The following is a 27,391-nucleotide window of genomic DNA, read 5'->3' on the forward strand; positions in this document are numbered from 1 at the left end:
GATAAGTATTTTTTCACTTTTGATAATTTTGCCAGTTAAATCATTATTTCTATACTTTACTTTAATGCATTTTCTGCTTACACACATATTTATCATTTGTTTCTGTTGCTTTTAAAAAACCATTCTGTCCACTAATACTAACACACATACATTTTACACATCATTACGCTCTTAAATATAATGGATTTCCATTTCCTTATCTTGTTTTTATTTTTTTTTTTGTCTCGTGTTTCTATCTTTTTGTAGTAAAATTAAATGTCTTGCTTTTAAATATTTAAAAATTATATCTATATATATTTTTGTATGTATAATTTTGTTGTAGATTTAATAGCTTAAAAATTGTTGTATCTTTTGCATACTATTTTTTTTTTTTCTTCTTTTTGGGTGTCTTTTTTAACGCTGTTGCTGAAAAGTCTTGCATTGAGTTTTGAAATTGTTGTTGCTGTTGTTGTTGTTGCTTCGGCATGCATAGAATTCGCCTAGCTAGATGTCTAGGTGCTTAAATAGTAAAGTAATCGTTTGTAGTTTAGTGTAATACTCGCAACTTGTGACAGTTTTTTGGTATGAAAGTAGTTCTATTTTCCTTAATTTTTGTTTTCTTTTTTTTTCTTCATCGTTTTTTTTTTTTAGTCAATTTTAATATAGAAGATTATAATTGTATTTAATTGTTTTGTAATTAGTATTTAAAGTTTTTGTTTTTGTTGCTTTTGCTTTTGCTAGTTGTTGTTGCTGTCTGTTAGCAGTTGCTCTTGTTGTTGTTATCTGTATCTAATTCGTTATTTTAATTAGTTCAATGGAAGGCAAAACATGTGCTGCAGTAGACTTTTATTATTATTTGCTTGCATTTGATTATTATGATTGTTATTGTTACCATTATGATGATGTTGCTGCTGCTGTTGCTGCTGCTGGTGCTGTTTTTGCTGTGGGTATGGATGATATTGCTGGCCCTGTGGCTGCTGTTGCTGCTGTTGGCGATAATGTTGCTGCTGGCTTATGTTGTTATTGGTATTGGCTGCGCCTCCCGCGCTATTCAAATGCAAGAGGCTTAGATCATCAGCCACGGAATCATAATCACTGGAATCCTCACCATAGAGCTGCAAGCAATTTGAACTTTTAAATATAATTTGCACTTTTAATGTACTACTGTTGGTAAAGTAAGGTAGGTAAAGTAAATTTGTTGTAAAATAAAAAATTTTTATTTTTTCTACTAAATCAATTTCATTACTTTTAAAGTGATCCCCCTCCCGATAAAATACACTAAAGCCAACTTTTTTTCAAAGACTCGAAACATGCCAAATATTCCCTTTCTAATATGGTCATCAGCACCTTTTTCGACTCAGGTTTTATATTCTCATTCGACTCGAAACAAGTTACTCAAAGTAATTTCTTCAGTTTTGGGAATAGACAGAAGTTACACGGAGCCGAATCAGGAAAATATGGAGGTTGCGGATTGACATGAGTCGAATTTTTAGCGAAATGGTCACAAAGAATAAGTGCACAAATTAAGCGCTTTCGGTACCAAACGAAATTTGAATTTTCGTTGGTCCAAAACCATTCAAAATGGTTTTCACTCATATTCCGATTATATCATTTTTGACATCTAATTCCTTCACTTCCTTGACGTGTTGGTCATCTGTTGACGTCGATGACGTCGTCCGGAGCACTTCAAGTCTTCAACACGTTCCCGAGCCTCTTTGAAGTCTTTGTATCACTTATTTCTGCGACATAGTAGAATCATCAAAAGCCTTCCACAACATTCTCAACTTTTCCGCAGCCTAAACTTCAGATATGTTAACAAAATTTAATGGAACTTCTTTGCTCAATTAAATCTCCATAATATAAATTATAAATTTGTCAGTCTTGGTCGTTTGGTATATATAAATATATTACTGATACTTAAATTAACATGAAATTTCGCCCAGATGCCACTAACAGTCCTGCCAACTCAAGAAAAAAAAAACTAGCTTGAAATGTTAAGCCTGCGAAGTTTAAATTGAACTCTACTTCTTACTTTGTACCCACAGCAGCACACAGTAGTATAGATTTACTTACACGCATATTATACGGATGCAAGTCACATGTCTCGTGGTGTCAGACGCAATCCTCCAGTGACATCAGCAAGGGATTTACATACTCAAAGCCCTCGAATTCCGATTGATCGATGTTGTCAATGACATGACTGTGATAGAGAGAAGAATTTCATTAGTAATTATCATTTCAATCAGTTTATCAACCTGTTGAGAATTAAGGAGAAAGAACAAAATCAACATAAGAGAAAGAACTTACTCATCATCGGGTGTCAGCTGCACCGGCTCGCCGGTAAACTCGATCGGGAAATTAGCCAGATCGCGATCTGAGTCTAAGCGTGGCTTAAATGGTGGCGAAACCTGTTTGCGTTCGAGCTGCATGAGGTTGAAATTGGATGTGCAGGCGTGTTTTTGAATGTTTTTGTGTCGTGTCGTATTGTGTGGTGTGTTGTGTATATTTCAATTCGATGCAGGATATATGCAAAGATAGTAAAAATAAAATGGTTATAGCTAAACCAAATACTGCCAGCCAATTTAGCCAAAAAATAACATAAATAGCAATTTCAAGAGGCTGTGGACACACAATTAAAATGCATGTTGTGTGTATTGATGATAATGATGATAGAAATAGAAAAGAGCGAGCTGTGTTTCGAAAGGTAATAAACGGAGGGGTTCAGGTGGCTGAAGGGGGGTCAACAATGTGGCTGAAGTACGAACATTACCTGCTGCTGTTAGTCTGACTTCTAATTCACTTTTATCTTATTTTATTTTATTTAAGGGGACACTTTTTCTTTTTTAGGAGGGATTTGTCTCATGCTTGTCGTTGTAGTACAATTAGAACAAAATAACCAAAAGCTAAAATTCGTTTTTGGTTTTCGTTTTCATTGACACAAAACTTACGGATCATCTGGCGTTAATTCAGCCGGTTCTCTGGTAAATTGATCGTCAAAGTTTGTTGTCATATACGGATCGCCAGGATCCAGGGTTGGTATATAAGGCGGTTGTACCTCTTTTTGTGCAATCTTTGCATACACAAAATACACACAAGTTTATACAATATCAAATGGTAATAGAGCAGAGCAGAGCAACATCGATAAGAAATACATAAGATAATTCATTATTTAAGAACAAACATCAAGTAAAATATAAAACAATTGAAAGCGCTGAACTTTGAATAGCATTTTTGATATTTAACATTGGAATCAAGGCAGTAATATGAGTAGGAATAATTTCTATAGAATGCCAATTAATCAAAATAAAATAAAGAAGTGAAATTTTGAAGAAGCGCATTAAGAGGAGTTTATAAATCAAATCCTGTCGACAAAACTTATTAACTAACACTTTCTCTTTTCACTAGCTGAATGAATATAAGAGCTGTGCTATATATAGATTGGATTACTACAAATAGTATTATCATCATCATTATTATCAACAAACACACACACACACAAGGATATCGTTGGCCTGGCACTTACCATCTCCCAGTCGATGACTTTGAAGAACGGATGATTCACAATATCCATGAAGGCGGACTCACGATGGCAGCCCAAACGATCAGCGGGATTCTTGTTGAGGAAACCTTTCAATACCGAAGCAGCCTTAACGCTCAGCGAACGCGGTATGCGTATAGTCTTCTCCAAAATCACTTGGAACAGATAATCTTCAGTGTTCTACAGTAAATACAGAAAGTCATTAGAAATAATACTCTAGAAAGATATTCAATTACTTACCTGATCTGGATTTTCAGAGGCGCCGGCAATATCGAATGGACTGCGTCCAGCTAACATCTCGTAGAGCAGGACACCCAATGCCCACCAGTCCACGGAGAAGCCATAGTCCTCGCCGCGTAGAATCTCGGGTGCAATGTAGTTGGGAGTACCGCAGAAAGTGGAGGTTGTGTCACCCGGCCGAATGCCCTCCTTGCACATGCCGTAATCGGTGAGCTTGATGTGCCCCTCATGATCGAGCAGCACATTGTCGAGCTTCAGATCCCGATAGATGATGCCCTTCTCGTGCAAGAAGTTCAGCGCCAAACTGATCTCAGCGGCATAGAAGCGAGCATGTTCCTCGGGCAGGCGGCGTTGCCGTTGCATGTGATACATCAAATCGCCGCCACGCACAAACTCAATGACGAAGAACAAGCGCGAAGGGGTTTGGAAGCATGAATGCAAACCGACCAGGAACGGATGATTCGAGGCCGTCTCAAACACATGCTTCTCTGTCTGCACCCAGTCAATGTCCTCGTCATCGGTGACCAACGCCTTCTTGATCACCTTCATCGCATAGATGCGACGCGTACGTCGCAGCTCCACCATCAGCACCTTTGCATAGCTGCCGCGTCCAATGACGCGTATTAACTCAAAGTCGTTCAATGAATACTGGCGCTGTGTGGCCGGCTCCAGGGAATCCTCGGGAGGCGGCGGCACCACAATGTGCGCATGTTCGTGCGTGTCGTACGCCTCGCTGGTGCCGCCCACCGCCTCGTAGGGCAACGGTGGCAACGGCACCGGCATCGGATCGCTGGCCTCCTCGGCTCGCTCCTTGACCAGCGGCTCTGGCTGATCCGTGCAGTGCTTCTGCACTAGCTTATGACACTTTTTGTGCACCAGCAGCTTGCACTGTATGCACTTGAAACCCTGTCGTCCCAGACCCCAGATCCGATCCTGGCAATAGGCACAGAAAGCGCGCTGCAATCAAGTAGAGAAAAAAGAGTATTAATAGTTGCATAGTTTCATTTAAACAATTTAGAAAGCTATAGTAAAGTGAATTCGACTGTGAATGCAAACAAAAATTATAATCAAACTTCTCTACCATTAAGCTCAATGCGTCATAAGAAGACTTTTGGTTTTTCATTTTTTAATCAAATTCAAGTGACGTCACCGAAGTACATTTTTATCTACGTAAAAAGGCGCAATACGCAAAAAAAATGTTTGATTCAAATATAATTGCTTTTTCCTTTGATTGAAATTTTGAAGAAATTTTAAATAATCTTCATAAAATTACTGATTGTATCATTTATATTGTCATTGTATTGACTGAGTTGCATCCAACAAATATCTGCAAAATTCGTATATTATAATTCAATTTTAATTCTAAACACCGGTATAGCATTAAAAATATACTGCAATTGTACAAATATAAAATATACTATTTCTTGCGAAAGGTATTAAAATATACCATAGAATATGGCTTCATATGAACTGTGGCTTAAAAAGTGTTAATCTGACTTTATAGGAGAAAAAATACCATTGATACTTGGCTTGCACGATATTTAATATAGTAAAAGAATCAGGAATCGTTAAGATTATACATAGTTGTTATTGTATGTTTCAACATTTGATTTAATGTAAATACTTGTATTAAATGCACTCAGAAATTCATTTTAAAAAAATGTTTAATTTTATCAAAGTTGTTTTTCTAAAAGTATAAATTTCTCAAGAGTACATTTTATATATGTATTTAAATTTAAGAAATAGGAATACCTCAATTATATTTATACATTTAACTTAACTTTATGTTAAATTCACTCTATATTCCCTTCATTAAACTAGCAAAATCGTTTGACAACGCTTTTCGTTTTGCAAGTTGCTTTGTTTGACTGCCCCAATTCCACTGTGCAATGTATCTAACATATATGTATCTAACAGATACCATGTGTACACATGTTTTGCTACTTACGCGATTGAAACGCTTTGCCTGGAAAATGTGTCCATTGACGCGATACAATTTTCGCCAGCGACGCGCTCCTCTTCTGTAGATGCTGCCTAAAGAGAGATAGAGGCAAAGATGCGGAAGTTGTATTAATTATGTTGAGCGAAAGACAAAGACAGCTACTTACGATCTTCGCCATCGCAGGACAAACCGGGCGCTTGAGGAACATTCGGAAATACTGCAAATAGAAGATGAATAAAGACGCATTAATAGAGAATATCAATATGAATGTCGTATATAGCGGGGAATTGATTTTAGATTCAATTTACTGTCATGCTTACGGCCAGTTGGTTTGCCCATGGCGAGGCCTGGCCTTATCAATTTAATTGCCAAGCAATGTGATTTTGGTGCTGTATATTGTATTTTTTGTGTGTTATATTTTACTTATAAACGGATTTCTGCCCAGCCACATTTGCCGTGGATTCTTGTTGTGTTTGTTGTGTGTGGCTTGTTAACATGTCAAAACCAACTCCATGACTGAGACTGCGGCCCACGAATGAAAGGCGTTCGAGTCTTATCTCTGCAGCGTGGCCACGCACCACATACAAAACACAAACGCAGAGAGCACAAATAGAAGAGAGGGAGAGAGCTGCGTTATTTGAGCAGTTTTTCCAAGTAATTGCCAGAGTTAATTAAGTTTTCCGGGTAGACCCAAGAGACAATCAACAATCGACGCGATACACAGAACAGAGCAGAGTAGAGAAGAGAACAGAAGTCAGTCAGTGTCTGTCTCAATTGAGCTCAATTGTTCACCATCAAGAGTTTTCGATGTTTTAGCTATCACTCATATTCAATTAGTTTACCAACTGTCCAGAGTTCATCATTTGACTCTCGATGCAAGGCCAATCAGTAGCCAAAGTCTGGTCACACTGACGTGGACATGCCTTGCATTGACCTAGAAATCCCCCGATTCTATTATCAGCAACTATTGACTACTTGCATATCTCTCATAGGTTGGCATTTATCTACACAAAGATACAGATACACGCACACACACACACACACACACACACAGAGTTGAGCTGTTACTTTGCCTTTCTTATCAGCGGCATTGTGATAGGGATGACAAAATTTGTTTGGTTTGTGTTATATGCAAGATATTTGCTGTTGTTGTTGTGGTAGTAGAGCTACTCATACCTATACTAAGTGAAGATAACAAAGCAAATTTATATAGAATGGATAGAAATATTGGGAAATATAAGTCAAGTGTTTGCCTTATGCAGTCGGTTAGTCATTGAACCGGACTACTGTTCAACAGGTGTTAAGGTCGCATGGATGTTTGTGTGGCACGTATCTGATAGATTCATTGTATAATTGTGATGAATAATACAATTCATATTGAAATAGGAAACAGTTAGATCGCATTACTTTGCTGTTTAATCAAGTTATCGATATGCTATAAAGATAACCAATACAACAACAACTAAAGGTCGCTTAAAAAGTGAGTGTAACACACTTTTGACCACCCACTTATTATTCATATTTGTAATTGATTTACTATCAAACTAATTGTGACACTTGATTGACTCAGAAATATCTTCACGCTGATCTCACGCCCTTAAATGGTATCAGCGAGCTGACAGACAATCGGACTATTGACACTTTAAGTGGCCCAGCCCCCTAAGATCGATACTAACACGAGGCGCCTCCACTCATAAAGCTGGCTGTTTGAGTGCTGTAAATTTGCGCTGCCTCACAGAAGCCGCTCCAGATGATCATCGTTTTCTTTTTTTGTTTTTGTGGCAAGTTCAACGCGGGTCAGTAGACTCCAGACAAACAAATGAGCAATTTGTATTGCTTTCAATTAGAAATACTTATGTTCAAGTATCACAAATTATAATTTCTTGTTTTGCGTTGCGTTTCGTTGATATTTTTGTTGGGCTTCAGCACGCGCGAGGCGTCGTCACCGCGCGGGTTTCAACTGCGAACTGACGGCCAACAAAATGTGAGCCAAAGAACAGAAGAAATCAAAAGGCAAAAGCAAGCGCAAAAAAAACACAACACAACACAAAAGCAAAAGAAACAAAAATCAACAGCCTCAAGTGGCTATTGAATTGTCACAAGAATTGAACGACAAGTGTAAACCTAATTGGGAGCAAGTGAGAGCGCAACGAATACCACAAACGATAAGATCAGGGATGGAAATTAGTTAAAAAGAAACTAAAAGAAAAGAAAACACTCACAAAAGAAGCAAAATAAAAGCAATCTTGTTCTTTATAGAACACTAAATACATCAGCAATATACAAATTTATTATTAAAGAATTAAATCTCCTTTAAAATTCTTAACCAACATCATCATCGCAAATATTTAATAGAAATAAAGGTAAAGAATAACACTATAATTAAAAAGAAAAATAATAAAATATTTTTTAAATTTCTTACTCTTTTAATAAAGCATTTTTCATATTTCAATAAAACGATAATATTCATTTTCATATTTCACTAAGAACTACAAAGAATTTAAAAATAAAATATTATTTTTTTCAATACATTTGAATGAAAATTAAGCAAAAAGTATGTCTTAATATGTATATTATAATAAGTTAATTTGTTAAATTAAAGTAAAGATCCTTGCCTGCATTAACAACACATTCAAAAATTTCTTACGAACTAGTTCATGCGCGCTCTGGTGACTAGATCATGTAAATCACACACACACACATGAATCCTTAGACTCTAATAATAATCTGTTAGCTTTCAGTAATATGTATAGATAAATTGTAATGATTCTTGCTTGAATACTTTTAAACAACATAAAATATAAATTATTCACTTATACGTTAAGCTTTACTTAAATAAATTGCTTGAATTTAGTTAAACAACATATGAATAAATATTCCTTGTGAATTAATTCGGGTGAGCACTAGTGACTGGTTCTTGTGAATCACAAATGAATTCCTAATAATAATCTGTTTACTTTAAATAATAAACATAAATATGAATATATATTCCTCTACTCTTGTCAACTGGTTCATGTGTGCACTGGTAACTGGCTTATGAAAATCTTTAATCTGTTGGCTTTCAGAAAAATATACATTGATAAATTGTAAAGATGTTTGAAAGAATATTTTTAAGCAACTTAACATATATGAAAAAAATTGTTCCTCCGTTAAACCCACTCAAATAGCTTTTGTGAACTGGATAATTTGAGCACTGGTAACTGGTTCAAGCGAATCACAAATGAATTCTTAATAATATTCGTTTCACGTGCAATAATAAACATGTTTAAATGAATTTCCTGATAAATATATATTCCTACACTCTAGGGTTCATGCGAATTACAAATGAATTCTTAATAATCTGTTCACTTTCAAAGATAAAGATGTTTAAAAGAATTGCCTAAATTTGGTTAATCAATGTATATGTTTAATATGTATTTCTACACTCTTGAGAACTGGTTCACGTGAGCACTGGTTCAGTGTTCATGCGAATCACAAATGAATTCTTAATATTCGTTTCACTTTCAATAATAACATGATCAAATGAATGGCCTGATAAATATATATTCCTACACTCTTGCGAACTGGTTCACGTGAGCATTGGTTCAGGGTTCATGCGAATCACAAATGAGTACACTCACAGCGCACTTGTGGTCAAGATGCGCCCACTCGAAATTACCTGTTGCGTAGGCCGGCTCAATCTCCTCCTCCGACTGTAGCTGATGCTGTGACGACATCTGATGTTGTTGCTGCTGCTGCTGTTGTTGTTGCTGCTGTTGCTGCTGCGTCACGCCCATGGGCACTGTGGGAATGGGCACGGGTATGGGCAAGCGTTCATAGTGAATGCATTCGTGATGATATTGCTGATGATGATGCCCGTGGCCATTGTGAATGGTGCCCAGGACACTGCTGCGTCCGCCAATGCTGCCACCAGCGATGCTACCGCCGCCTCCGCAGCCATTGAGGCCGCTGCCAGCGCTGCCGCTGTGATGGCCATGATGATAGTCCATGAGCATGCCCGGACCGCCCACAGCGACGCTGCCACCGCCACCGCCACCGCCTCCACCTCCGCTGCTGCCACCTCCAGAGTCGTCGGTGGTGGTGGTGTTGTGGCAACGACTGGAGCAGCGACCCAGGGAGCCGCTGCCGGTGCTGTGATGGCCCAGACTGCCCATATGGCCGGGATGACCCATGACCAGCATGCCTCCCATTATGGAGCCACCGCAGCCCTGGCTGGAATCGGAGCCAGAGTCGTGGCCGGTGCAGACGGCACCAGCCGATCCTGGCCTGCTGAGCGTTGCATGCGGTGGCGTCACTGAAGCTGTTGTCTGCATATAATGATGCGTATACGGATGCGGATGCGGCACATCGTAATCACCCGTGTCTATGTGGCTCGCCGACATCATTCCAATGCTTCCAGTGCTCCCAGTGCCCACTCCAACGCCAACTCCAACTCCGACGCCTCCCTGCAGGCAACCGAGTGAACCATGCGCGCTGCCATGATGACTGTGACTATGATGGCTGCCATGGGCGCTGCCACTCCGGCTGTGAAGGGAGACGCCTCTGGTCAGCGTGTTGTTTGCCGACTGTATGGAACTGACCACAGCGCCGCGGCACATGATGTCCGACAGCTGGTTGGCCTGGATATCAAAGTACTTCGACTGCCAGACAGAAGAGCAAGTGTCAGTATTAGAGAGCTAATCCTTTGGCGAGCTGTGCATGACTTATAACAATCCTTTTTTTCGATATCCAATTTTATATTCACTTTAATCGAGCTTTTTGGGAATGATGTTAAACTCAACTTATACTTTATTGAAAGCAAAAATGTATTTATGTTAAACTTAAGTTTGCAACTTTTATTTGAAAGAATTTGTAATAAATCTACAGCAAATCATCAGCTTCGTTAACTAAGTATTGAACTTTAAGAAAACCTATTTCTAAGAACTAGAAAAAGTTTAACACACTAAACTGGCAAAGTTTAAAACACTGTCCTTATTGCTTTTTGTCTACGTTCTTGTTTTTTTTTTCTAGTTCAGGGAAGTCCAAAAATGAAGTTTGTTGCGTTTGCAATAGATGTCAGAGCTTTCGTTATTTGCTGCTGTCGTGGCTCAAAAAATTGGCAGTTTAACCAAAATAATTATTTTGGCAAAAACGAGACTTCAAAACATTTTTTGTTTCAATATTTTAAGATGTTTTTGCTCAAAACAAAATTACTATCGTATTGCTAATAGCCTCAAGAAGGCAAAACCAAAAAATAACTTTCGCCAGATTTTTTATTGCTATTATAAGGTCCAAGGTTTTTATCTTATAAATCTCAATCCGTGCTATAGCAAAAATTTGTCCACAATAAACAGAAAACATAAAAGGAATGTAAATTAATATTATAAAAAAAAAATGGGAACAAGAAGGTTAAGTGGAATTCATTTAAAGGTAAAGTGCATTTCTTTTAAAAGAAGTACTGCATTTGTAAGAACTGTATTTCAAATAGGTTGAACCCGTTACAATGAAATTAACTCAAAACAAAAGTTCTTAATTGTCAAACTAATTATTGAAGTTTACGAACTCTATGAAAGATGTTGGGCCAGTAATAAATTTAATGAAAAAATGCATAAGCAAAGTATTGCATTTTTAAGAACACTTTCTGTCTCAAAAAAGTTGAACAAAGCATCTTTGTTAAACATTTTCAAGAAGTTGATAAAAGTTTAATTGGAATTCATTTAAATATTGTTAAACGAAATATTGAACTTTAAGAACACTTTTCATACTTATTTCAAAGAAGTCGAGCATTAAAGAAAAAATGCATTCTTATAGAACTAACTAAATATTACATTTTGAAGAACTCTATTAAAAAGTCACACAATTGAATAAGTTTCAGTCCAATTAATTTAATGACAAAACGAGCTATTTTTAAAGAAATGCATTTAGTTTAAGAGCAAATGTAAAAAAAACAATTCTTCTTTAAAGAAGTTGTACAAGTTAAAGTGTAATTGATTTCCTGAAAAATTCCCCTTTTAGTTTTTGTCATACTATTGAGATGGCATGACAAAAAGTAAACTTTCAGCTAATGAAATTGAAACTAAACTTTAGAAAATCTAATACAAACTTTCTCTAGTTCAATGTTGAAAGTGTTTTGAAATTCCACCTATCAGAATATTCCATTAATAAATAGGTTTCATTGCTGCTCATACTTCCTGTGAATTATATTACTTTCTCCGATTTCTTGTCACAGTTTGAAATACTAATTTTTTTAAGACAACACCTCAGACTTTTGCATATTTTCATAACATTAATTATTTTTTTAATTATTGATTTATATTTATAAATAAATATTTACGCATATAATTGTAAAATATGCAGAGACCGTACTTATCAATAGTTTTATTTTAAAAATGATTGATGATAATATTAATAATTATGTATTGATTTTTATCATAAATGATCACTGAATTTTAAGTAATTTTATCTAGCATAACCATGTCATTATAACATGTCAATTCAAAGTGATTGATTCTTTCATTTAAAAATTGCAACTGTAATCGTTACGGAAAAGTGTGTATCTTTTCCACATTGGGTTGATAAAAACGAAACTTAGTGTCATCAAAATTCAACTATCAACTATTAGTCCTTGAAAATATGCTAAAAGTAACTGTGCTATGTTTTGAATTCATCATCATTCCCATTTGCTGAACTATTCGATATCTTTACTCAATTTATATCAAATTCAAATTCGTAGAAGCTTTGCTAAATTCACGAAACATTTCAGGTTGGACCTAAGTCGTGCACAGCTCTGGGGAGTCCCTGATCTATGTAGTACCGTGTTCAGTACCTGCGGACTGTCCAGCTGATCCAGCGATTGCCGCCTGGCCGCATAGTCCAGATGCGTGAGCAGCTGCTGTGCGGCCGGGCAATTCTTATTCGAGTGCTGATGCAGATGCTGTTGCGAGGACGTGAGCAGCGGCGGAGGCGGCGGCGTTATCGAGCCACACGGCGACCCCGGACACGGACTCGAGCACCGGGACCGACATGTGGGACTGTAGCAGAGAGTGCCGCCGCCTCCTTGTTGATTCGCCGATGGTGTGCTGGGGCAGGTCTGTGACTGCTGCGACTGTTGTTGCTGCTGCTGCTGTTGTTGCTGCTGTTGCTGTTGGGGAAGGCAAGGTGGTGGCTGCTCCTCCTCTTCTTCCTGCTGCACCAGATTCACCGGCAGCGGGGTGCACTGCGTCAAGCGGCGCGGAGAACGTCCACGATCCACAGTTGTGGCGGACCAATAGCCCCAGGCCATATTTCAGTTTCTCTTTTTAGTGTTGTTGTTGTTGCTGCTTTTGCTTTTGCTTTTGTTGTTACTGTTTTAGTTTTTGAGCGCGACGCGTTGCAGATTCGGTTTGGTTGCGTTTATTTTGCACTTGACTCTTGCTGTTGCTGGCTGCGATTAATTGCCGCAAATTTGCATAAACTGGCAATGTCAACAAGCGGCACAAAGTAATGCACACACTATGAAAACTTTATGCCAAATTGCACAGTGGGACAAACGTGGGCGCGAACTTGTTCCACACATAAATCGAATAGTTTTAAATCTACAAAAATGTTTACAACTTTTTTTTAGTAAATTGTTTTTTTACTTTATTCTCGGAGAACCAGTTTAATTTGCTTATGTCACCTCGAGTCAAATTACAAATATTGTGGAAAACAAACCTTAAGAGAGCTTTACTAAAAAAATGGCTAATAAATACCAAGTTTTTCAAGATATGGGCACACTTTTCAAAAGAAAAGCTATCATAGAATTCAATGCATACAAATTAGATTCATTTAACTACAATAAAATATAGAAAATTCAAACATTTTTAGTTTGAAAGCATCGCTGGGAATATCCACAAAAAAATCATTGAAAGAAATTTAAAAAATGTGACATCCTAAAAAACAGCTGGAAAATGTTAAGCTCCAAATGTTCGAAGGGCACAACCTTCAAAGAAACTCAATCATCGTAATCGTAACCATCGTCAACTTCAATTTGAAGCCTGAATAGAAAACACGTCATTTTAGTAAATCTCTTATGTCTGAAGAGAACAATTCACACCTCAATATTGATAACTTTTCAGACTTTATTGAACTCAACGCAGTCATCACAGGTTTAGCCCCTACAACTGTCTTTAAACTTGAAAGCCACCATCAATAAATAAAACGAGAAAAAGCGTCAAAATTTGCAGATTAACTTTCCGGAGCTTTATGCCACTTGTCAACCACAGCTGCCCCACTGTGCAGCCTCAAGTGCAAATTGTGTGGCACATGATAGCACAAAAAAAAGGGCAGAATTAAACCGGGACAAGGCCCAGGCTCAGAGCCAGCAGCTGTGCCATCGTTGTTGCTATTGCACTTGCTCTTCTATTTGCAGTTTGTGTGTTGTTGTTGCAATTCCATTTGTAGTTACAGTTGAACAGGCAGGCAACGCCGCGGGCCGCCTAAAACTATGCAATGCAAAAGTTTTCAAAGCCAAGCGACAGCAGCGCCCCCTGGCGTGCAGAATTCTATAGTTTAAAATGATTGATTAAAAACTGCAGGCGATGGAATTGCAAGGAAAGGCAAGGCAATGTAAGGGAGAAGCTTGGGGCGTGGTCGGGATGTGGGAGTCATGCAGCAGACGCTGGCGCCGCCGCTGAAACCACACCTAAAAAAAAAATATAAATTGTGTAATAATGGGCAAGAGCGAATGCGAGATAACCAAAGAGCGGTGCAAAGAGGGGGAACAATGCAAGCGAAACAGCTGACAACTCTGTTCAGAAGAGCACCCACACAGAGCAACCCACACAGCGACACGCACACACACAGAAACACTAACATGCTCATCGCGATGTTGGGACAATCACAAACAATTGAACCCAAGTCAAACGAGCGCACAAGTTGCTGTAAATTGACAAAGGCGTGAAAGCTCAAGAAGCTAGAGCGGGAAAGAGAGAGCGAGCATAAGCGCGTGCAAGAGAGACGGCCGAAGAAGAGAGAGCGCAAGCGAGAGTAAATGCTGCGCAAGGGAAATTGTTCTCACAGGGCAGCCGAAAGTGTGCAACCCTCCCCCAGCGCAGTGCAGTCAAGTGTAAATAGAAAATTTCTTCAAGTGTATTGGTAGGTCACATCGAAACTGCTTGACGCTTGCGACATTGTTGTCGCTGTCGTTGTCCTTGTTGTGGTTGTTGCTGTTGTTGTTGTTGTTGTAGTTTGTTGTTGAGACAATTGAAATTAAGTACTCTACTTTCATGCATAATTCGCATGATTAACGAGGCAACGAACGAGAGGCAAGCTGCAAGCAGTGTAGTGGCATCCACTCGAGAGTGCTTGCCATCACTCGATGCCTTCTTTTTGTGCTGATGATGCAGTCTGTCCAGATCCCCTTCTCTCAACCCTTGGGGGGTTGCACCCCACACCCCTTAGGAGGCAACATCGTTTGCTAAATATAAACACACCACATTGGCCTGGCATTGTTTGGATACTGCAATTGGAGCATGAATATTGGTTGGGCTCCGTTGGGGTTTGGCTTGCCAGCCCTGACAAGTTGGTTAGTTGCACAGCATCAACATTGTCCCCCGCCCCTGCCTCCCACTCTCCTGCTTTGCCCCAAGTGACAGTGAGCGGTAAATCAATCAGTGGCTAACCCCAGAGATGCTTTGACTTTGTGATAAGCTCGAAATTTGCATATTATTTACTATATGTGTGTCTATCCAATTCAGTTTATTACGAAATGAGAGCACATCAAACTGCACTTAGCCAACGAGCTGCATTAATAGACTCGATTTTAGCCCAGTTGTTCACTTTTAATGCAATTTATGTTTATTTCGAAATTCATAAAACCCAATTGCACTTACTCTTAATTTGGTTTATTTGCCAAAAAAAAAATATTAATGCACTTATATCAAAAAATATATCATAATCCAATTGCTAGTTTCCCGTTTTAATTTTATTTATGTATGTGCACATTCGTACTTTATATGCTGGCCAAATAAATGCTTGACTTGAAATACTGTAATTGCACTTAGCTTGCCCATTTCCGAGTCTGCAGAATGCTAAAAGTTGCCAGACCAAGTCTGACATCTGCCAACTAACTTTGAGAAATGGCAAGTGCATTGGGCATTAAAGATTTCTACAACTTAAAGCAGCCAACTTTTAAGTGCTTTATGATTTACACAGGCGACAGATGAGAAGAAAGCAAATAATAAATTATAAATTTACCACAACTCTGTCACCTATTGAATATACCGATATTAACCTAAATATGTAAAGTTGTTTGTAGACTGACTGAACTGAACTAATAAACTGAATATATCACAGCACTCAATAAGTTGTCTGTTCTAAGTAGAAACAGATATTTTATGATTTAATATATGAATATTATCTTTTTTAAAAGCACTGCAATTACTCTACATCTCTTCTTATTTTCCAATAGTATGTTTTAGAACAAAGCTTATATCAGAAATTTAATCTTCTCTTGAGCAGAATTGACTTTGCTGACAATCTGATATATTTTGTATTCTATAGTATATTGTGAATGTAGTAGTATATCAATGTTAACGATAATATATCTATCGTTCTGATTTGCTTCTATTGATAATTACTAACGAGTATTTTAAAGTCGAGTGTGCTCGTTTTCTTTCATTTTGTATATTAGAACTATGTTCATACCAGTAATTTAATCTTCTCTTTAGCTGAATTGATTTGATAGACAACCTAGTATATTTTGTATTTTATAGTATATTGTGAATGCAGTAAAATATCAATATACCAAATATATCATACGATATATTGTAGTATATTTCTGTGTATTAATGTGGTACATTGGAACGACGTTTATACCAGCAATTTAATCTTCTCTTGCGCTGAACTGATTTGGTTGACAATCTGGTATATTTTGCATTCTATGGTATATTGTGAATTTAGTAGTATATCAATATTAACGATAATACAGCTATCGTTCTGATTTGAGTATTTCACAATCAAGTGTGCTCGTTTTCTTTCATGCCTTTTCATCTAAAACAGAAATAAACCAAAGCTCGAAATGGCGTTGAAAAACATTTTTATTAATTTTGAGGCCGTGCATTAAATTTGGGATACAATGTATTAGTTTTTGATGTTGGCAAGTTGCGTATATGTATATAAAAATATATGTACTTTTTAGAATTTTATGAAATATATTTAATTTTGTTATCAAAGTCGTATAAGGGATTTGCTATTTACGCAAAAGTATGGCAGATTTAATATGTTTAACGATATTTAAAGTAAATATAATATGATCATTGTTCGGTAGAATATCCAATTTTATATATCAATAAAAATGAGATATAAAATTCATTTTATATATGAAGAAAATATCTGAAGGATTTTATTGAAATATTCAATATATTATATATATACATGAATACTTCATGTATAATACTTTTATTTGCAATGCAACACGCAATTTACTTCAAAATAATGAAACCTTTTTATAGGCTCAACACCATAATAAAACTTAGTTTGCACTGGAGAATGAAGCTCTAAACTGGACTCAATTAATTGAAGTTGAAGTTGAAATGAAATTAATAAAACTTGTGAATATAAAATGTAATTCACAAAAGAAGTATAACCTCCAGCTAGGGATGAAATTATTTTCAATTGCATTAGACGCGAACAGTAGCATTAAATTATTAAAGATTCGTAATCACATTATCGTACTTAACAAATCGTATTAAACTTCGATTTCAAAAGAAGAATTAGATTGCAAATCAAAGGGGAAAGGGACAGAAATAATATGTTGCACAGCGAGTGCAGTAATGAAAACCGTTTCATTATTAGCTCAAAATGTTGACATTAATACAAAGATAATCACTGTGTGCGTTACGCATACGCACCGTTCGCCGTCCCATTAGTAATGTGAGTATGTGTGAAATGTTATCGAGTAATTGGCGAGTACGCGTAATCACGCTGTTTAGAATTATTGTTGTTTGACGACTGATTGATTAGCTGAGTTCAGTTTAGTTCAGTCGTATCGAAATTGTATTGTGCAAACAATACATTTACTGAATAATGGGCTCATTATGAGCGAACGAGAGCGAAACCGCCATTGAAGGCAAGAAATTTGATTTAATACGATAATTCATGGTTGGCAGGCAGCGTCGCATTGTTTGTCCCCGTCCATTGTGGGCACAGCGATTAAAAGCCAACCCCGGGCAATGTATTAATTCATTCTTGCTACGAGTACTTTAGAGATTGGCAAATCAAGAGCGCTTAAGTATCTGCAAACAATGGACTTACATCAGAGTCGACTCGACTCGAGTCTGAGTCGGGTTGGGTTGGGTCGGGTCGGGACGGGTTGTCTTCTGTGTTGGTTATCAGGACACGCCCCAGCAAAAGCCCCACTCAAGTTCCATGCGATAATAACGATAAATAAAACAACAAGGCAATGGACAAGTTAAAGCCGTGTTCAGCATCCATTCGCTCTCTCCTCTGGTCTTCTCTTTGCTCTTTGGCGATAGTTAAACAACAAAATTTGCCTGCGAATGACGTCAGAGGCGTTGTTGAAACGCCAAGGACCGTAAAATGCTATTTCCGCCCCCTTCTGCTCCTCTCGGAGGTTGAGGAGGCCACCTGCGTCCGATATTTCGACGCCTTCGCATAAAACGGAACCACTTCACACTGTAAAATTTTACGCGCTGCAAGAAAGAATGTTAAGAAAAGTGAAGGACAGAGAGAGAGAGGGAACGGTAGAAGAAAACACGAAAAGAAAAACAATTTAGCCCAAAGAGCAGAGAGCGGCTTTAGCTGAACGGCTGAAGAAGGCTATTCAGAAGCTGGCCATGCATGCAAAACGAGCCAGAAATGTACGTCATGTGCATACTTAACTAACGCTCACTGTGTGTCCTGCTAAGCGAGGAGGAGGAGGACGCGAAAGAAGAGGAGCAAGGGAAGAGCAGAGCGGAGGAGTGAACTAACAATAATTTCATTAAGCCCAATGGCATCATTAAAATATGCCAAACAATCATAATGTGCCAGAGTCTCCAAGGGGCGTGGAACTCAACTTCGAACACAAATTCAGAATTCGGTCGGCCCCAAAAAGTATGCTATGCAAAAAGCAAAATACGAAATGTAAATGTGTTGATTTGCGCTCACACACACCAAAAAGGGAAGCCAAGAACCAAGAATGAATCGCATAAAGTTTAAATGACGGCGCATTTGTAGGCGACAGCTTGGCTTCAACAAATTTGTCGAATGTGGGCATTTTGATTTTTCGGGCATGTCCTTTAGGACCTTCAAGACGGACGAAGGGGGGTCGAAGCGAAGCACAAAAGAGAGCGAGAGCGATTTACTTGCCCTGCAGCATCAAGACGACACACTCTGAATGTGTGTGTGTGGTCCAGTAACAAATATTTAGGCGTCGCTTTTTGGGGCCTTTAATGCAGCCGGGCAAAGGCGAAGACGAAGGCGTCATCAGCGCTTGATGAAGTGCAAATGCCTGCTAGGGTCAAGTTTAGGGACGAAGAGGGGAAGAGAGGAACACACACACAAACACACACAGAGAAAAAAACATGTATGTTTTTGCCACCCTGTCTATGTGTGTGTTTGCATGTCAGTCTGGGCACAGCAGCCAAAAAAAAAAAGTAAAGCATGCAAGTCGCAAAAAAAAACAAAAAAAACGAAAAAAAGAAACGAATCAGCGAAGCAAATGAAAATCAATGATTCGATTTTGGTTCGACTCGACTTCGTTGTTCGCCGTTCGACATGAAGCGGATTCGGCGTAACCAACAAATTTGATTATGTGACAAATGTAAAACATGACAGTTGCCTTGCGGGTAAAGCGAACAAATTGAACATCGACAGTCGACAGTCGACAATTTAAATTGGATAAAAAAAACACACACACTTGAAACTTGACTTTAACTTCAACAAAGTTACCTTTCGACTCAAATATCAAACGAAAACATCAAATGAGTTTTTCATAACTTTATGCTTTAGTGCACCTCTAAAGCCTGAAGTCTCTATAGAAAAAGTTCCTCCCACCGCAGCAGCATCATCAGTGTGAAGGGTCTTAAAGTCAAAAGTGTAAAGCCGCTCAAAGGTAGGCACAAATATATTTATGAGAATCCCAATCTCAATTACTCTATTCAGATGTTTGTCCAGGGGGGTAATTGATTTTTTTCTCCACTTTTTTTTTGGGTATGTTTTATAAATGGAGTTGCGATTTACGATTTACAATATACCAAAAGAAAAATGGTTGACAACACTTTTGCTATGATTTTGCATCCGCCTTTGTGTTGACAAATTGGCAACGTTTTTAGTTAATTTCACTCGAATTAGGAATTATAATATGTATTACACATATTCATATACATATATATATAATTTATATATGCGGGTTTTACGTGTGTGTATATTTTTGGTGAGTGCGCGACGCGACGACGTTAGCAACAGCAGGAGAAGAAAAAGGCGAAGCTTTTCCTCTAGTTTTTTTCTTCTTTTTTTCACTGTTTCACTGTTTCAGTGTTTTTCTTCTTAAATATATATATGTGTGTGTGTGTGTGCGTGTGTGTGTTTTTCACGTTTTATTTGTTCCGCACGGCACTTCCAGACTGGCGAGCGGCCACGGCGCGAATGTTGCGACAGGACGACGAATGCCGACGCATTCCACACCGAAACTTTAGCTAGCAGGGATATTTTTGCACAGAGAGCCGAACACACTACATATATATGTGTGTATGTGTGTGTATGCCCGCTGTTCAATGTCAGGTGACGCAGGCGATGGCAAAGTCAGCAGCAGCAGCCGCAGCACCGGACGCCTTTTAAAGTTCTGCTCCTGCACTTGCGCTCAATTTCATATACTTTGAAACTTTGGCAGCCGCCTTGGAAAACAGCGAATGCGAAACGCCGGCGCAGCATTGCCAACCATTTCGATTCGGTGGTTGAGTAACTCTGATGCTCAGTTGGCAATGCCGCCAACAACTCAGCTGTTTTTTTTGCCCAGGGAAATTTACTCACTCTATGGCGCTCTCTCTCTCTCTCACTCTAAAATTCCACTCAACTTTTGTATCGACCTTATGTGCTTCAAAGCTTATACGCCTGGGTAAAGTTTCGATGTGCATGTGTGTGTGTGTGGGGGCAGCGTTGCCATATTGCAGGCGCATAAATTATAACGACAGGCAGCGAGATAAAGAGAGAGCGCAAAGGGGCAAAGGCGTGCTTCATTGTTAGCCGGAGATGAAACCGGAAGGTGGAACACAAAACACAAGGCAACCAAAACAACGGCTTATAAAAATGCCAGCCACACACACGCGCGCGCTTTCGCACACACACATGTACACATGAACACATGGACATTTACTAATCAACACAGCAGCAGCAGCAACAACAACAACAACAACCGTAGCAATAACAATAACTACACAAACAAACATGCAAAGGTAGCAAAAACATCAACAGTCGCGTCGTCGTGTAATGCTTTTAAGGCGCTTGTATGAGTTTTGTGGTTGTCTGCGCGCATGTGTGTGTGTGTGCGTGTATGTGTGTGTGGAATAATACGTTACAACAGAGACACGAGCGGAGAGCTAAACCGCACAGAAAATGCTTTTAATACATTTTAAGCCGCATTTTTTCACACGTGGCTACAAAACAACAACAGCCAACAGAATAACAACAACAACAACAACGAAATCGTGGCACTATATTGTGGATAGGGAGTGAACAGAGAACTGAGAACTCTGAACAGAACGGAGCCAGGAAGCAGAGTACCATCCAACAGCATCCTGTAGCATTCAGCTAACAAGCAACTCAAACTTTGCCAAGTGCGAAGCGTTGGTAAAATTATATTTGCCATCGTTTTTGCCATCTACTCTCAACTAACTAACTGCTTGCCACCAAAAAACTACAATGCCACAAAGTCCTTGATATTGCACAACTTTCTAATATTCATTTACCAACCATATAACTTTGAGCATTTTAAAAAAAAAAAAAGTCAATTTAGTTATTAGAAGTTTAGTTGGGATTATTGAAGGACTCTTTTTAACAACAATCTTTACAACACAAAATTCTTATGACATCATACTTATTTTATCTAATATTTGAAACCAATATCAAATATAACATTTTTAGAGTTTTTGTATGTACATTTAAACAGCATTCTAATAAATAACAATAGTAAAAATATACTTTTTATACTTTGTTTTAAATTGCAAGTATTAATTACATTTAAAATATTTTTACTTCTAATATGAATAATAATAATATATTCGTTTTTGCCATCTACTCTCAACTAACTAACTGCTTGCCACCAAAAAACTACAATGCCACAAAGTCCTTGATATTGCTCAACTTTTTAATATTCATTTACCAACCATATAACTTTGAGCATTCTCAAAAAAAAGAAGTCAATTTAGTTATTAGAAGCTTGGTTGGGGTTATCAAAGGAATCTTAAACGTCAATCTTTACAATAGAAATCATGATACTTATTTTATCTAATATTTGAAAACCTTTACATTGTCTCCCAATTCAAACATCTACTAGAAAGTTATTTTCTTTCTTGCAATTAGATCGATTCTGAACCTTTCACGTCAAAATTTCAATCTATAGAAATGTTTTTCATTATAAGATTAAGAATAAAAAAGTTTTGTAGAATCCTGAGTCCATTTAAAACGGATTCTAATAAATAATGATAGTAAAAACATACCTTTTATAGCTTCAACTTAAGCATTCTAATATTAATTAACCAACCCAATAATTGCAAGCTTACTCAGAAAAAAGTTTAGTCTTTAGAAGTTTGGCTGTGATTTTAATATATATATTATATTATATTATTATATTATTTTGTTAAATGTAATAATTCCCAAATATTGGAAGATCTATTATCAATTATCTCTAAAATCTCATATGTAATGATAAATTATTTTCATTTGTTGAAAAAAAAAACGATTCTGTGCTCTTCAATAAAGAAATGCGATCTACAGAAACGCCCGAATTTAAAGATTAAGGTAAATTAAATGGAATAATGTGTATACTAAAAAATAAAATTAGATCTCAATATGAATAATACATTATATAATATATATTAATTAAATTAGAACTTCTAATTTAGAAGTGTGATACTTTTAATTTTTACAATTATATTTTCATTTTTAATTTTTTATATTATTATTTAATAGAATGCTACTATTTGTTTCTGTAAATAATATTTAATTTAATATAATAATAACAAAATAAAGAAAGTATATAAAATACATATAACTTATTTCATTTTTGATCAAATAAAATGAGTAAATGAAATATTATATTATTATCATTAAATATATTCAACAAAATATAAAAAATTTACTCCATTAAGTTTGGAAGATCCTCATTTTATAGAGTTCTAATTTGAGAACTTCTACCCTTTTACTATAGATATTTCTCACGTGTTAGATTAAGGAACTGAGAGCAGACTTAGTGGTAAACTCTTTCCTAAGTTAGTTGCGCTTGTTGCGTGTTTTTTGCAACATTTTCAAATGTTTTTCCTCCGAAAGACGTGTCGTACATTTTGTGTACAACATTATTATGCATACCCAAGTGTTGTCTCATTTTGTTGTTTACAGTAATTTATTGTTGTAGTCGAAACATTTTTTGTTTGTTGTTGTTGTTTTCTTGTTTTTTGTTTTTTTGGTTTTTGTCATTAGGCAAATTTCGAACATGGTGAACAAACGAAGTGAAAACTTTTTGTGGTAAGCATAATTAAGCACAGACAGTTAACTAAGCAGATAGATGGCGATGTGTTTGAGTTTCAGTGTGTGTGTGAGAGAGGCGCATACTTTCAGGCGTGACTGTAATATAAAAGAGCCGAAGAAGAAGCCGCACAAAAATTAAATTTGAAAACAAGGCTAACCGGGCTGGCAGCAAACAATTTAATTATAATGAATTATAAACGAAGCCGGCAGCGGCAGCGGCAATCGGGTCAAAAAGCGAGAGAGAAAGAACAACAAAATCGAGTAAAAAAACAAAAACAAAAAAAATACTATAAGATAGCTGCTAAGAAGAGAGTAAGATACAAAAACCGTAGTCTGCTTATGGGCGCTTACAGGCAAACATTTAATCTGTAGGCGCGCTTGCATGTGTGTGTGTGTGAGTGAGTGCGGTTGTATGTATGTGTGTGTACTACACTTATATGTGCGCCAACACGAGTTAATTAATATTTTATGTTATTAACATGGTCGACTGCTGTTTGGGATTTGCGCTGCAAACCCCGCCCCCGAAACCCGAAAGCCAAAAGGCAACAAGAGCCAACAGCGAACGAGGAACGAGAAGCGACAAGCAGCCAAGAGGCATCATCAGCCAGTGGCAAGGTTTATTGGGCTAATAAAGCAACGAGCGTATTGTTTAACCAGGCTCAAATGTGCACAAAATTGCGGTTAAATTGTGCTACAACTAAAAGCCCGGAATGTGACCCATTTCGACACCCGCAAATGAGCACAAACTTTGATAATGAAATTTGTGAAAATGAAAAACTTTACTATAGTTCTGTTTCAACCCAAACTAAAATCGACACACGCCCACACACACACACAATTTATTTGCCGTCCAACTGGACATCATAAAATCGTATAATAATATTTTTAAGAACATCAAATTAATCTCTTTTAACTTAGGAACATAAACTAAGTGAGATTAGAGTGAGAGAATTTGGTAAATAAATTAACTTCTTCATCAACTTGTTAATTTTATTTAATAGTCTTAGCTTGCGATTTTATACTGCAGCTTCTAATTTGAAGCATTTAAAATACAGTCGAGTGTGCTCGACTTTATGATACCCGCTACACAAGGCCATATTTCGTATATTGCTACAGTAATACATTCAAAATATACTATAGAGTGCAAAATATACCAGATTGTCAGCCACAGCCACTAAGATCCTTATACAAAAGTATTTCTTAAATAATTTATACAATTTTTATATGATTGCATTACAATTTTCAGGAATCATAAATACTGCAGCTTCAAAATTACACTTGTTTTTCCGATTTCCAAGCGTGGAAAAATTTTTAAAGAAATTGATAAACATAACAAGTGCTGTTAGAAAGAAATGACATCTCTATCTCTTATAGTCTCTAAGATCTAGGTGTTCATACAGACGGACGGACAGACAAACATGGCTACATCGTCTCCGATGTTGACGCTGATCACGAATATTTATACTTTATAGGGTCAAAGATTTCATACATTTCATGGAGTCACAATATTAAAATACCATTCTACATGATATTATCTTAAAAATTTGTTAAGAACTTGTAGTTTTAAGGTAAGAGTAATTGACCAAGAAACTCAAATCTGTTGTGGAACGTATTGAACTGTGTTAATTTTCAAACACTTCTAAGTAATTATTAATGTTTTTGTATGGGAATTGTTTTCATCAATTTCCAATTAGTCAAAAAAAAATTTTTTAGAATAAATGTTGAAAAATAATACCAGAAATTAGTATTTTTTCTGATAGCCAACATTCACAATTTTCCAACATTTACAATATTAATATTCTATTAATTTATGTTTATATTCTTAATTATTACAATTTATGAATGTTTGAAAAGTCGTTGAGGGGTCTCAAATGGGTTAAAGAATTGCCCCACAAATAGTGTATAAAATTATTTCGCTTTCAGCTTCAAAGACTCTCATATTTCATGACATTGGGCAATTTCCCCCCTAAGTGACGAACAATTGTCTTTCTTAAGATATACAAAATTTTTATCACATTGCTTTGTAAACATGCAGAAAGGGCACTTGCAGAATAATAAACAATATTGTATTGCATATGTCAATAAAAAATAAAAGATAAGACTCACCATGTATAACCAACTGGGAGTCATAATTCATCTCATATAAGCGTATTGCCTCGACCAGTTCCATGTTCGTCGATATGGTGCAAGGATCGTTCTCCTCATCGACCCACTTGATGGTGAAGGGCTGTAAATATTGTTCAAAATTAATATTGAAATGTAGTTGAAATGGATATCGTATTTATCGATAGATTTATCGATCTTTACCTGATCGATGGGAAAGCGACAAATGTTGCGTATCTCATAGCAAAGCTCCTCGTACGTAATATTCTTATTGATGGTCGTGATAATGATTTGACCATTATAGGCAGTCTTCACTGTAATGCAATTCGGCGAGGTGCCCAGCAATGAAGCGGCATTGTTCAAATTGCCAGAGCCGCTGCCATCATTTAATATTTGCGAGGGCATTTTCTGCATTGGGACGGAAACTTGAATAACTCAGATGTTCTTATCACGTTATCAGTTTGTGTTATATGGTTGAATTTAATTGGGAGTGGTTTTAGTATTTGCTTGTGCAACAGGCACAGTAATCACAGAGCTGCAAGACACAAAATAAAACGATAAATCATTAAACGAAAAGAATGTAGATAATTGAATTATTTGATTAAGCCCCTATGATTATGTTATGTGTGTTTCTGGCTGCCTATTTATCAATTTCTTATCGGGTTTCGAACTTAACATATCTCTGTTAACATTAACATGACAATGTTATTATGGGATTAGCAATGTTCTTGTCTTTTTGCCTGTTTATCAATTTCTTATCGGGTTATGAATTTAACATTTCTCTGTTAACATTAACATGACTATGTTATGCATCGACAGTTGCGGGATTAGCAATGTTCTTCTTGTCATCTCTCTCTGATTAAAGCACATCTCTATCTCTCTTCTTCTCCTCCTGCAAGCTTTCGATATTTAAATCCCGTTTCAGGATGCGCCACGCAGCTGTCAAATTTTGACACTTGCTCTCAATAACGGTCCATTTGGACAATAGCATAAACAGCATGCCACAGGTGTTTGTTATTGTCTCACCCAACACAGACACACGCACCAAATTGTTGGTAACTAACATTTTAAAGGCATGAATCATATCGTCATTCGACGAACGGTGAACCGCCCACTGCAAAGCGCATTTGTTAAAGAGGAATTAGAACAGTTTAATTTGAACAACAACACTTTGTTGCTTACTTATTGCGCAAGCAACGAACATTTATATCGCTTTAATTAACGCTGTGCATTTGGCCAACCAAAAAGGCAGCAAAGTCTGAGCTACAGCAACAACAACTATAACAACAATAGCAACACTGAGCGAGACTGAAGCGAGAGCCAAGCCAACAAATACCAATGCGTAGCATCGACAACCTGTTTTTTTCTTGTTGCCTTCTTTCTTCTATATGCTCATTTGCATTTTAAATCGGGTCGGCGTTGCCGCTTTTTCTTGAATTTCTATTTGCAGTTTATTTTTTGCAAAGACAATAAACTGTTGATTTACTTAATCTCACCTCATTATGCTTACTTTTTTCTTTGCTGGTAGTGGTAATTTGTTTAACGAAAAATGCCGCACAATGCAATAGCAACAAGCTCACTCACAATTCACACACACACACAAAGACACAAAACACAGAAAATATAAATGGAATGCAAACGAATCACGACACGAAGAAAAACACAGTTAATTCGATTTAAATAAAAAGCAACACATATTTTAATTGACGATTTAAGCGCACGCACTTTTATTGTTTTTCGTCGTCAATTTGTTTAAATAATTGTAACATTTTATACAAATGCAACAAGTGTGGCTGTAATTGCGATTACAAAATGCGCAGATTTATACAGAAGCAATGGGCTGGTACTATCTAAATTTTCACCGATTTCGAATATCGATAACAACAATGACAGTCATGGTAAATGGA

General features: G+C 37.0%; 1 protein-coding gene across 9 annotated transcripts; it reads right to left on the bottom strand.

Moving 5' to 3' along the window:
* Nucleotides 1-138: 138 nt before the first annotated feature.
* LOC133845086 (atypical protein kinase C) lies at nucleotides 139-27,278 on the bottom strand. Of its 9 annotated transcripts, none has more exons than XM_062279432.1 (11): nucleotides 26,995-27,278; nucleotides 25,689-26,019; nucleotides 25,488-25,608; nucleotides 5,866-5,916; nucleotides 5,706-5,791; nucleotides 3,758-4,714; nucleotides 3,503-3,697; nucleotides 2,928-3,049; nucleotides 2,053-2,179; nucleotides 872-1,094; nucleotides 139-812 (listed from the first exon to the last, which is right to left on the bottom strand). In XM_062279432.1, exons 2-9 carry the CDS (start codon nucleotides 25,896-25,898, stop codon nucleotides 2,092-2,094), a joined length of 1,830 nt encoding a protein of 609 aa, XP_062135416.1. In that variant the 5' UTR covers nucleotides 25,899-26,019; nucleotides 26,995-27,278; the 3' UTR covers nucleotides 139-812; nucleotides 872-1,094; nucleotides 2,053-2,091. The 9 variants fall into 9 exon arrangements, with proteins under 9 accessions (XP_062135416.1, XP_062135417.1, XP_062135413.1 ...); XM_062279433.1 differs by lacking the exon at nucleotides 2,928-3,049 and adding an exon at nucleotides 2,287-2,402 and having other exon boundaries at nucleotides 26,995-27,275; XM_062279429.1 differs by lacking the exons at nucleotides 25,488-25,608; nucleotides 25,689-26,019; nucleotides 26,995-27,278 and adding exons at nucleotides 9,358-10,339; nucleotides 12,493-13,234.
* Between the last annotated feature and the right edge of the window lie 113 nt (nucleotides 27,279-27,391).

This window comes from Drosophila sulfurigaster, chromosome 3 (assembly GCF_023558435.1).
Source record: "Drosophila sulfurigaster albostrigata strain 15112-1811.04 chromosome 3, ASM2355843v2, whole genome shotgun sequence".
In the NCBI taxonomy this organism is placed as follows: domain Eukaryota; kingdom Metazoa; phylum Arthropoda; class Insecta; order Diptera; family Drosophilidae; genus Drosophila; species Drosophila sulfurigaster.

Bases quoted from the DNA above. Each gene is read 5' to 3' on its own strand.
- LOC133845086 (XM_062279429.1), bottom strand. From the start codon at position 12,960: ATGGCCTGGGGCTATTGGTCCGCCACAACTGTGGATCGTGGACGTTCT. The intron at 3,698-3,757 runs GTAAGTAATTGA...TATTTACTGTAG, and splicing joins CCTCTGAAAATCCAGATCAG to AACACTGAAGATTATCTGTT. The intron at 2,180-2,927 runs GTAAGTTTTGTG...TCTCTATCACAG, and splicing joins GAATTAACGCCAGATGATCC to TCATGTCATTGACAACATCG.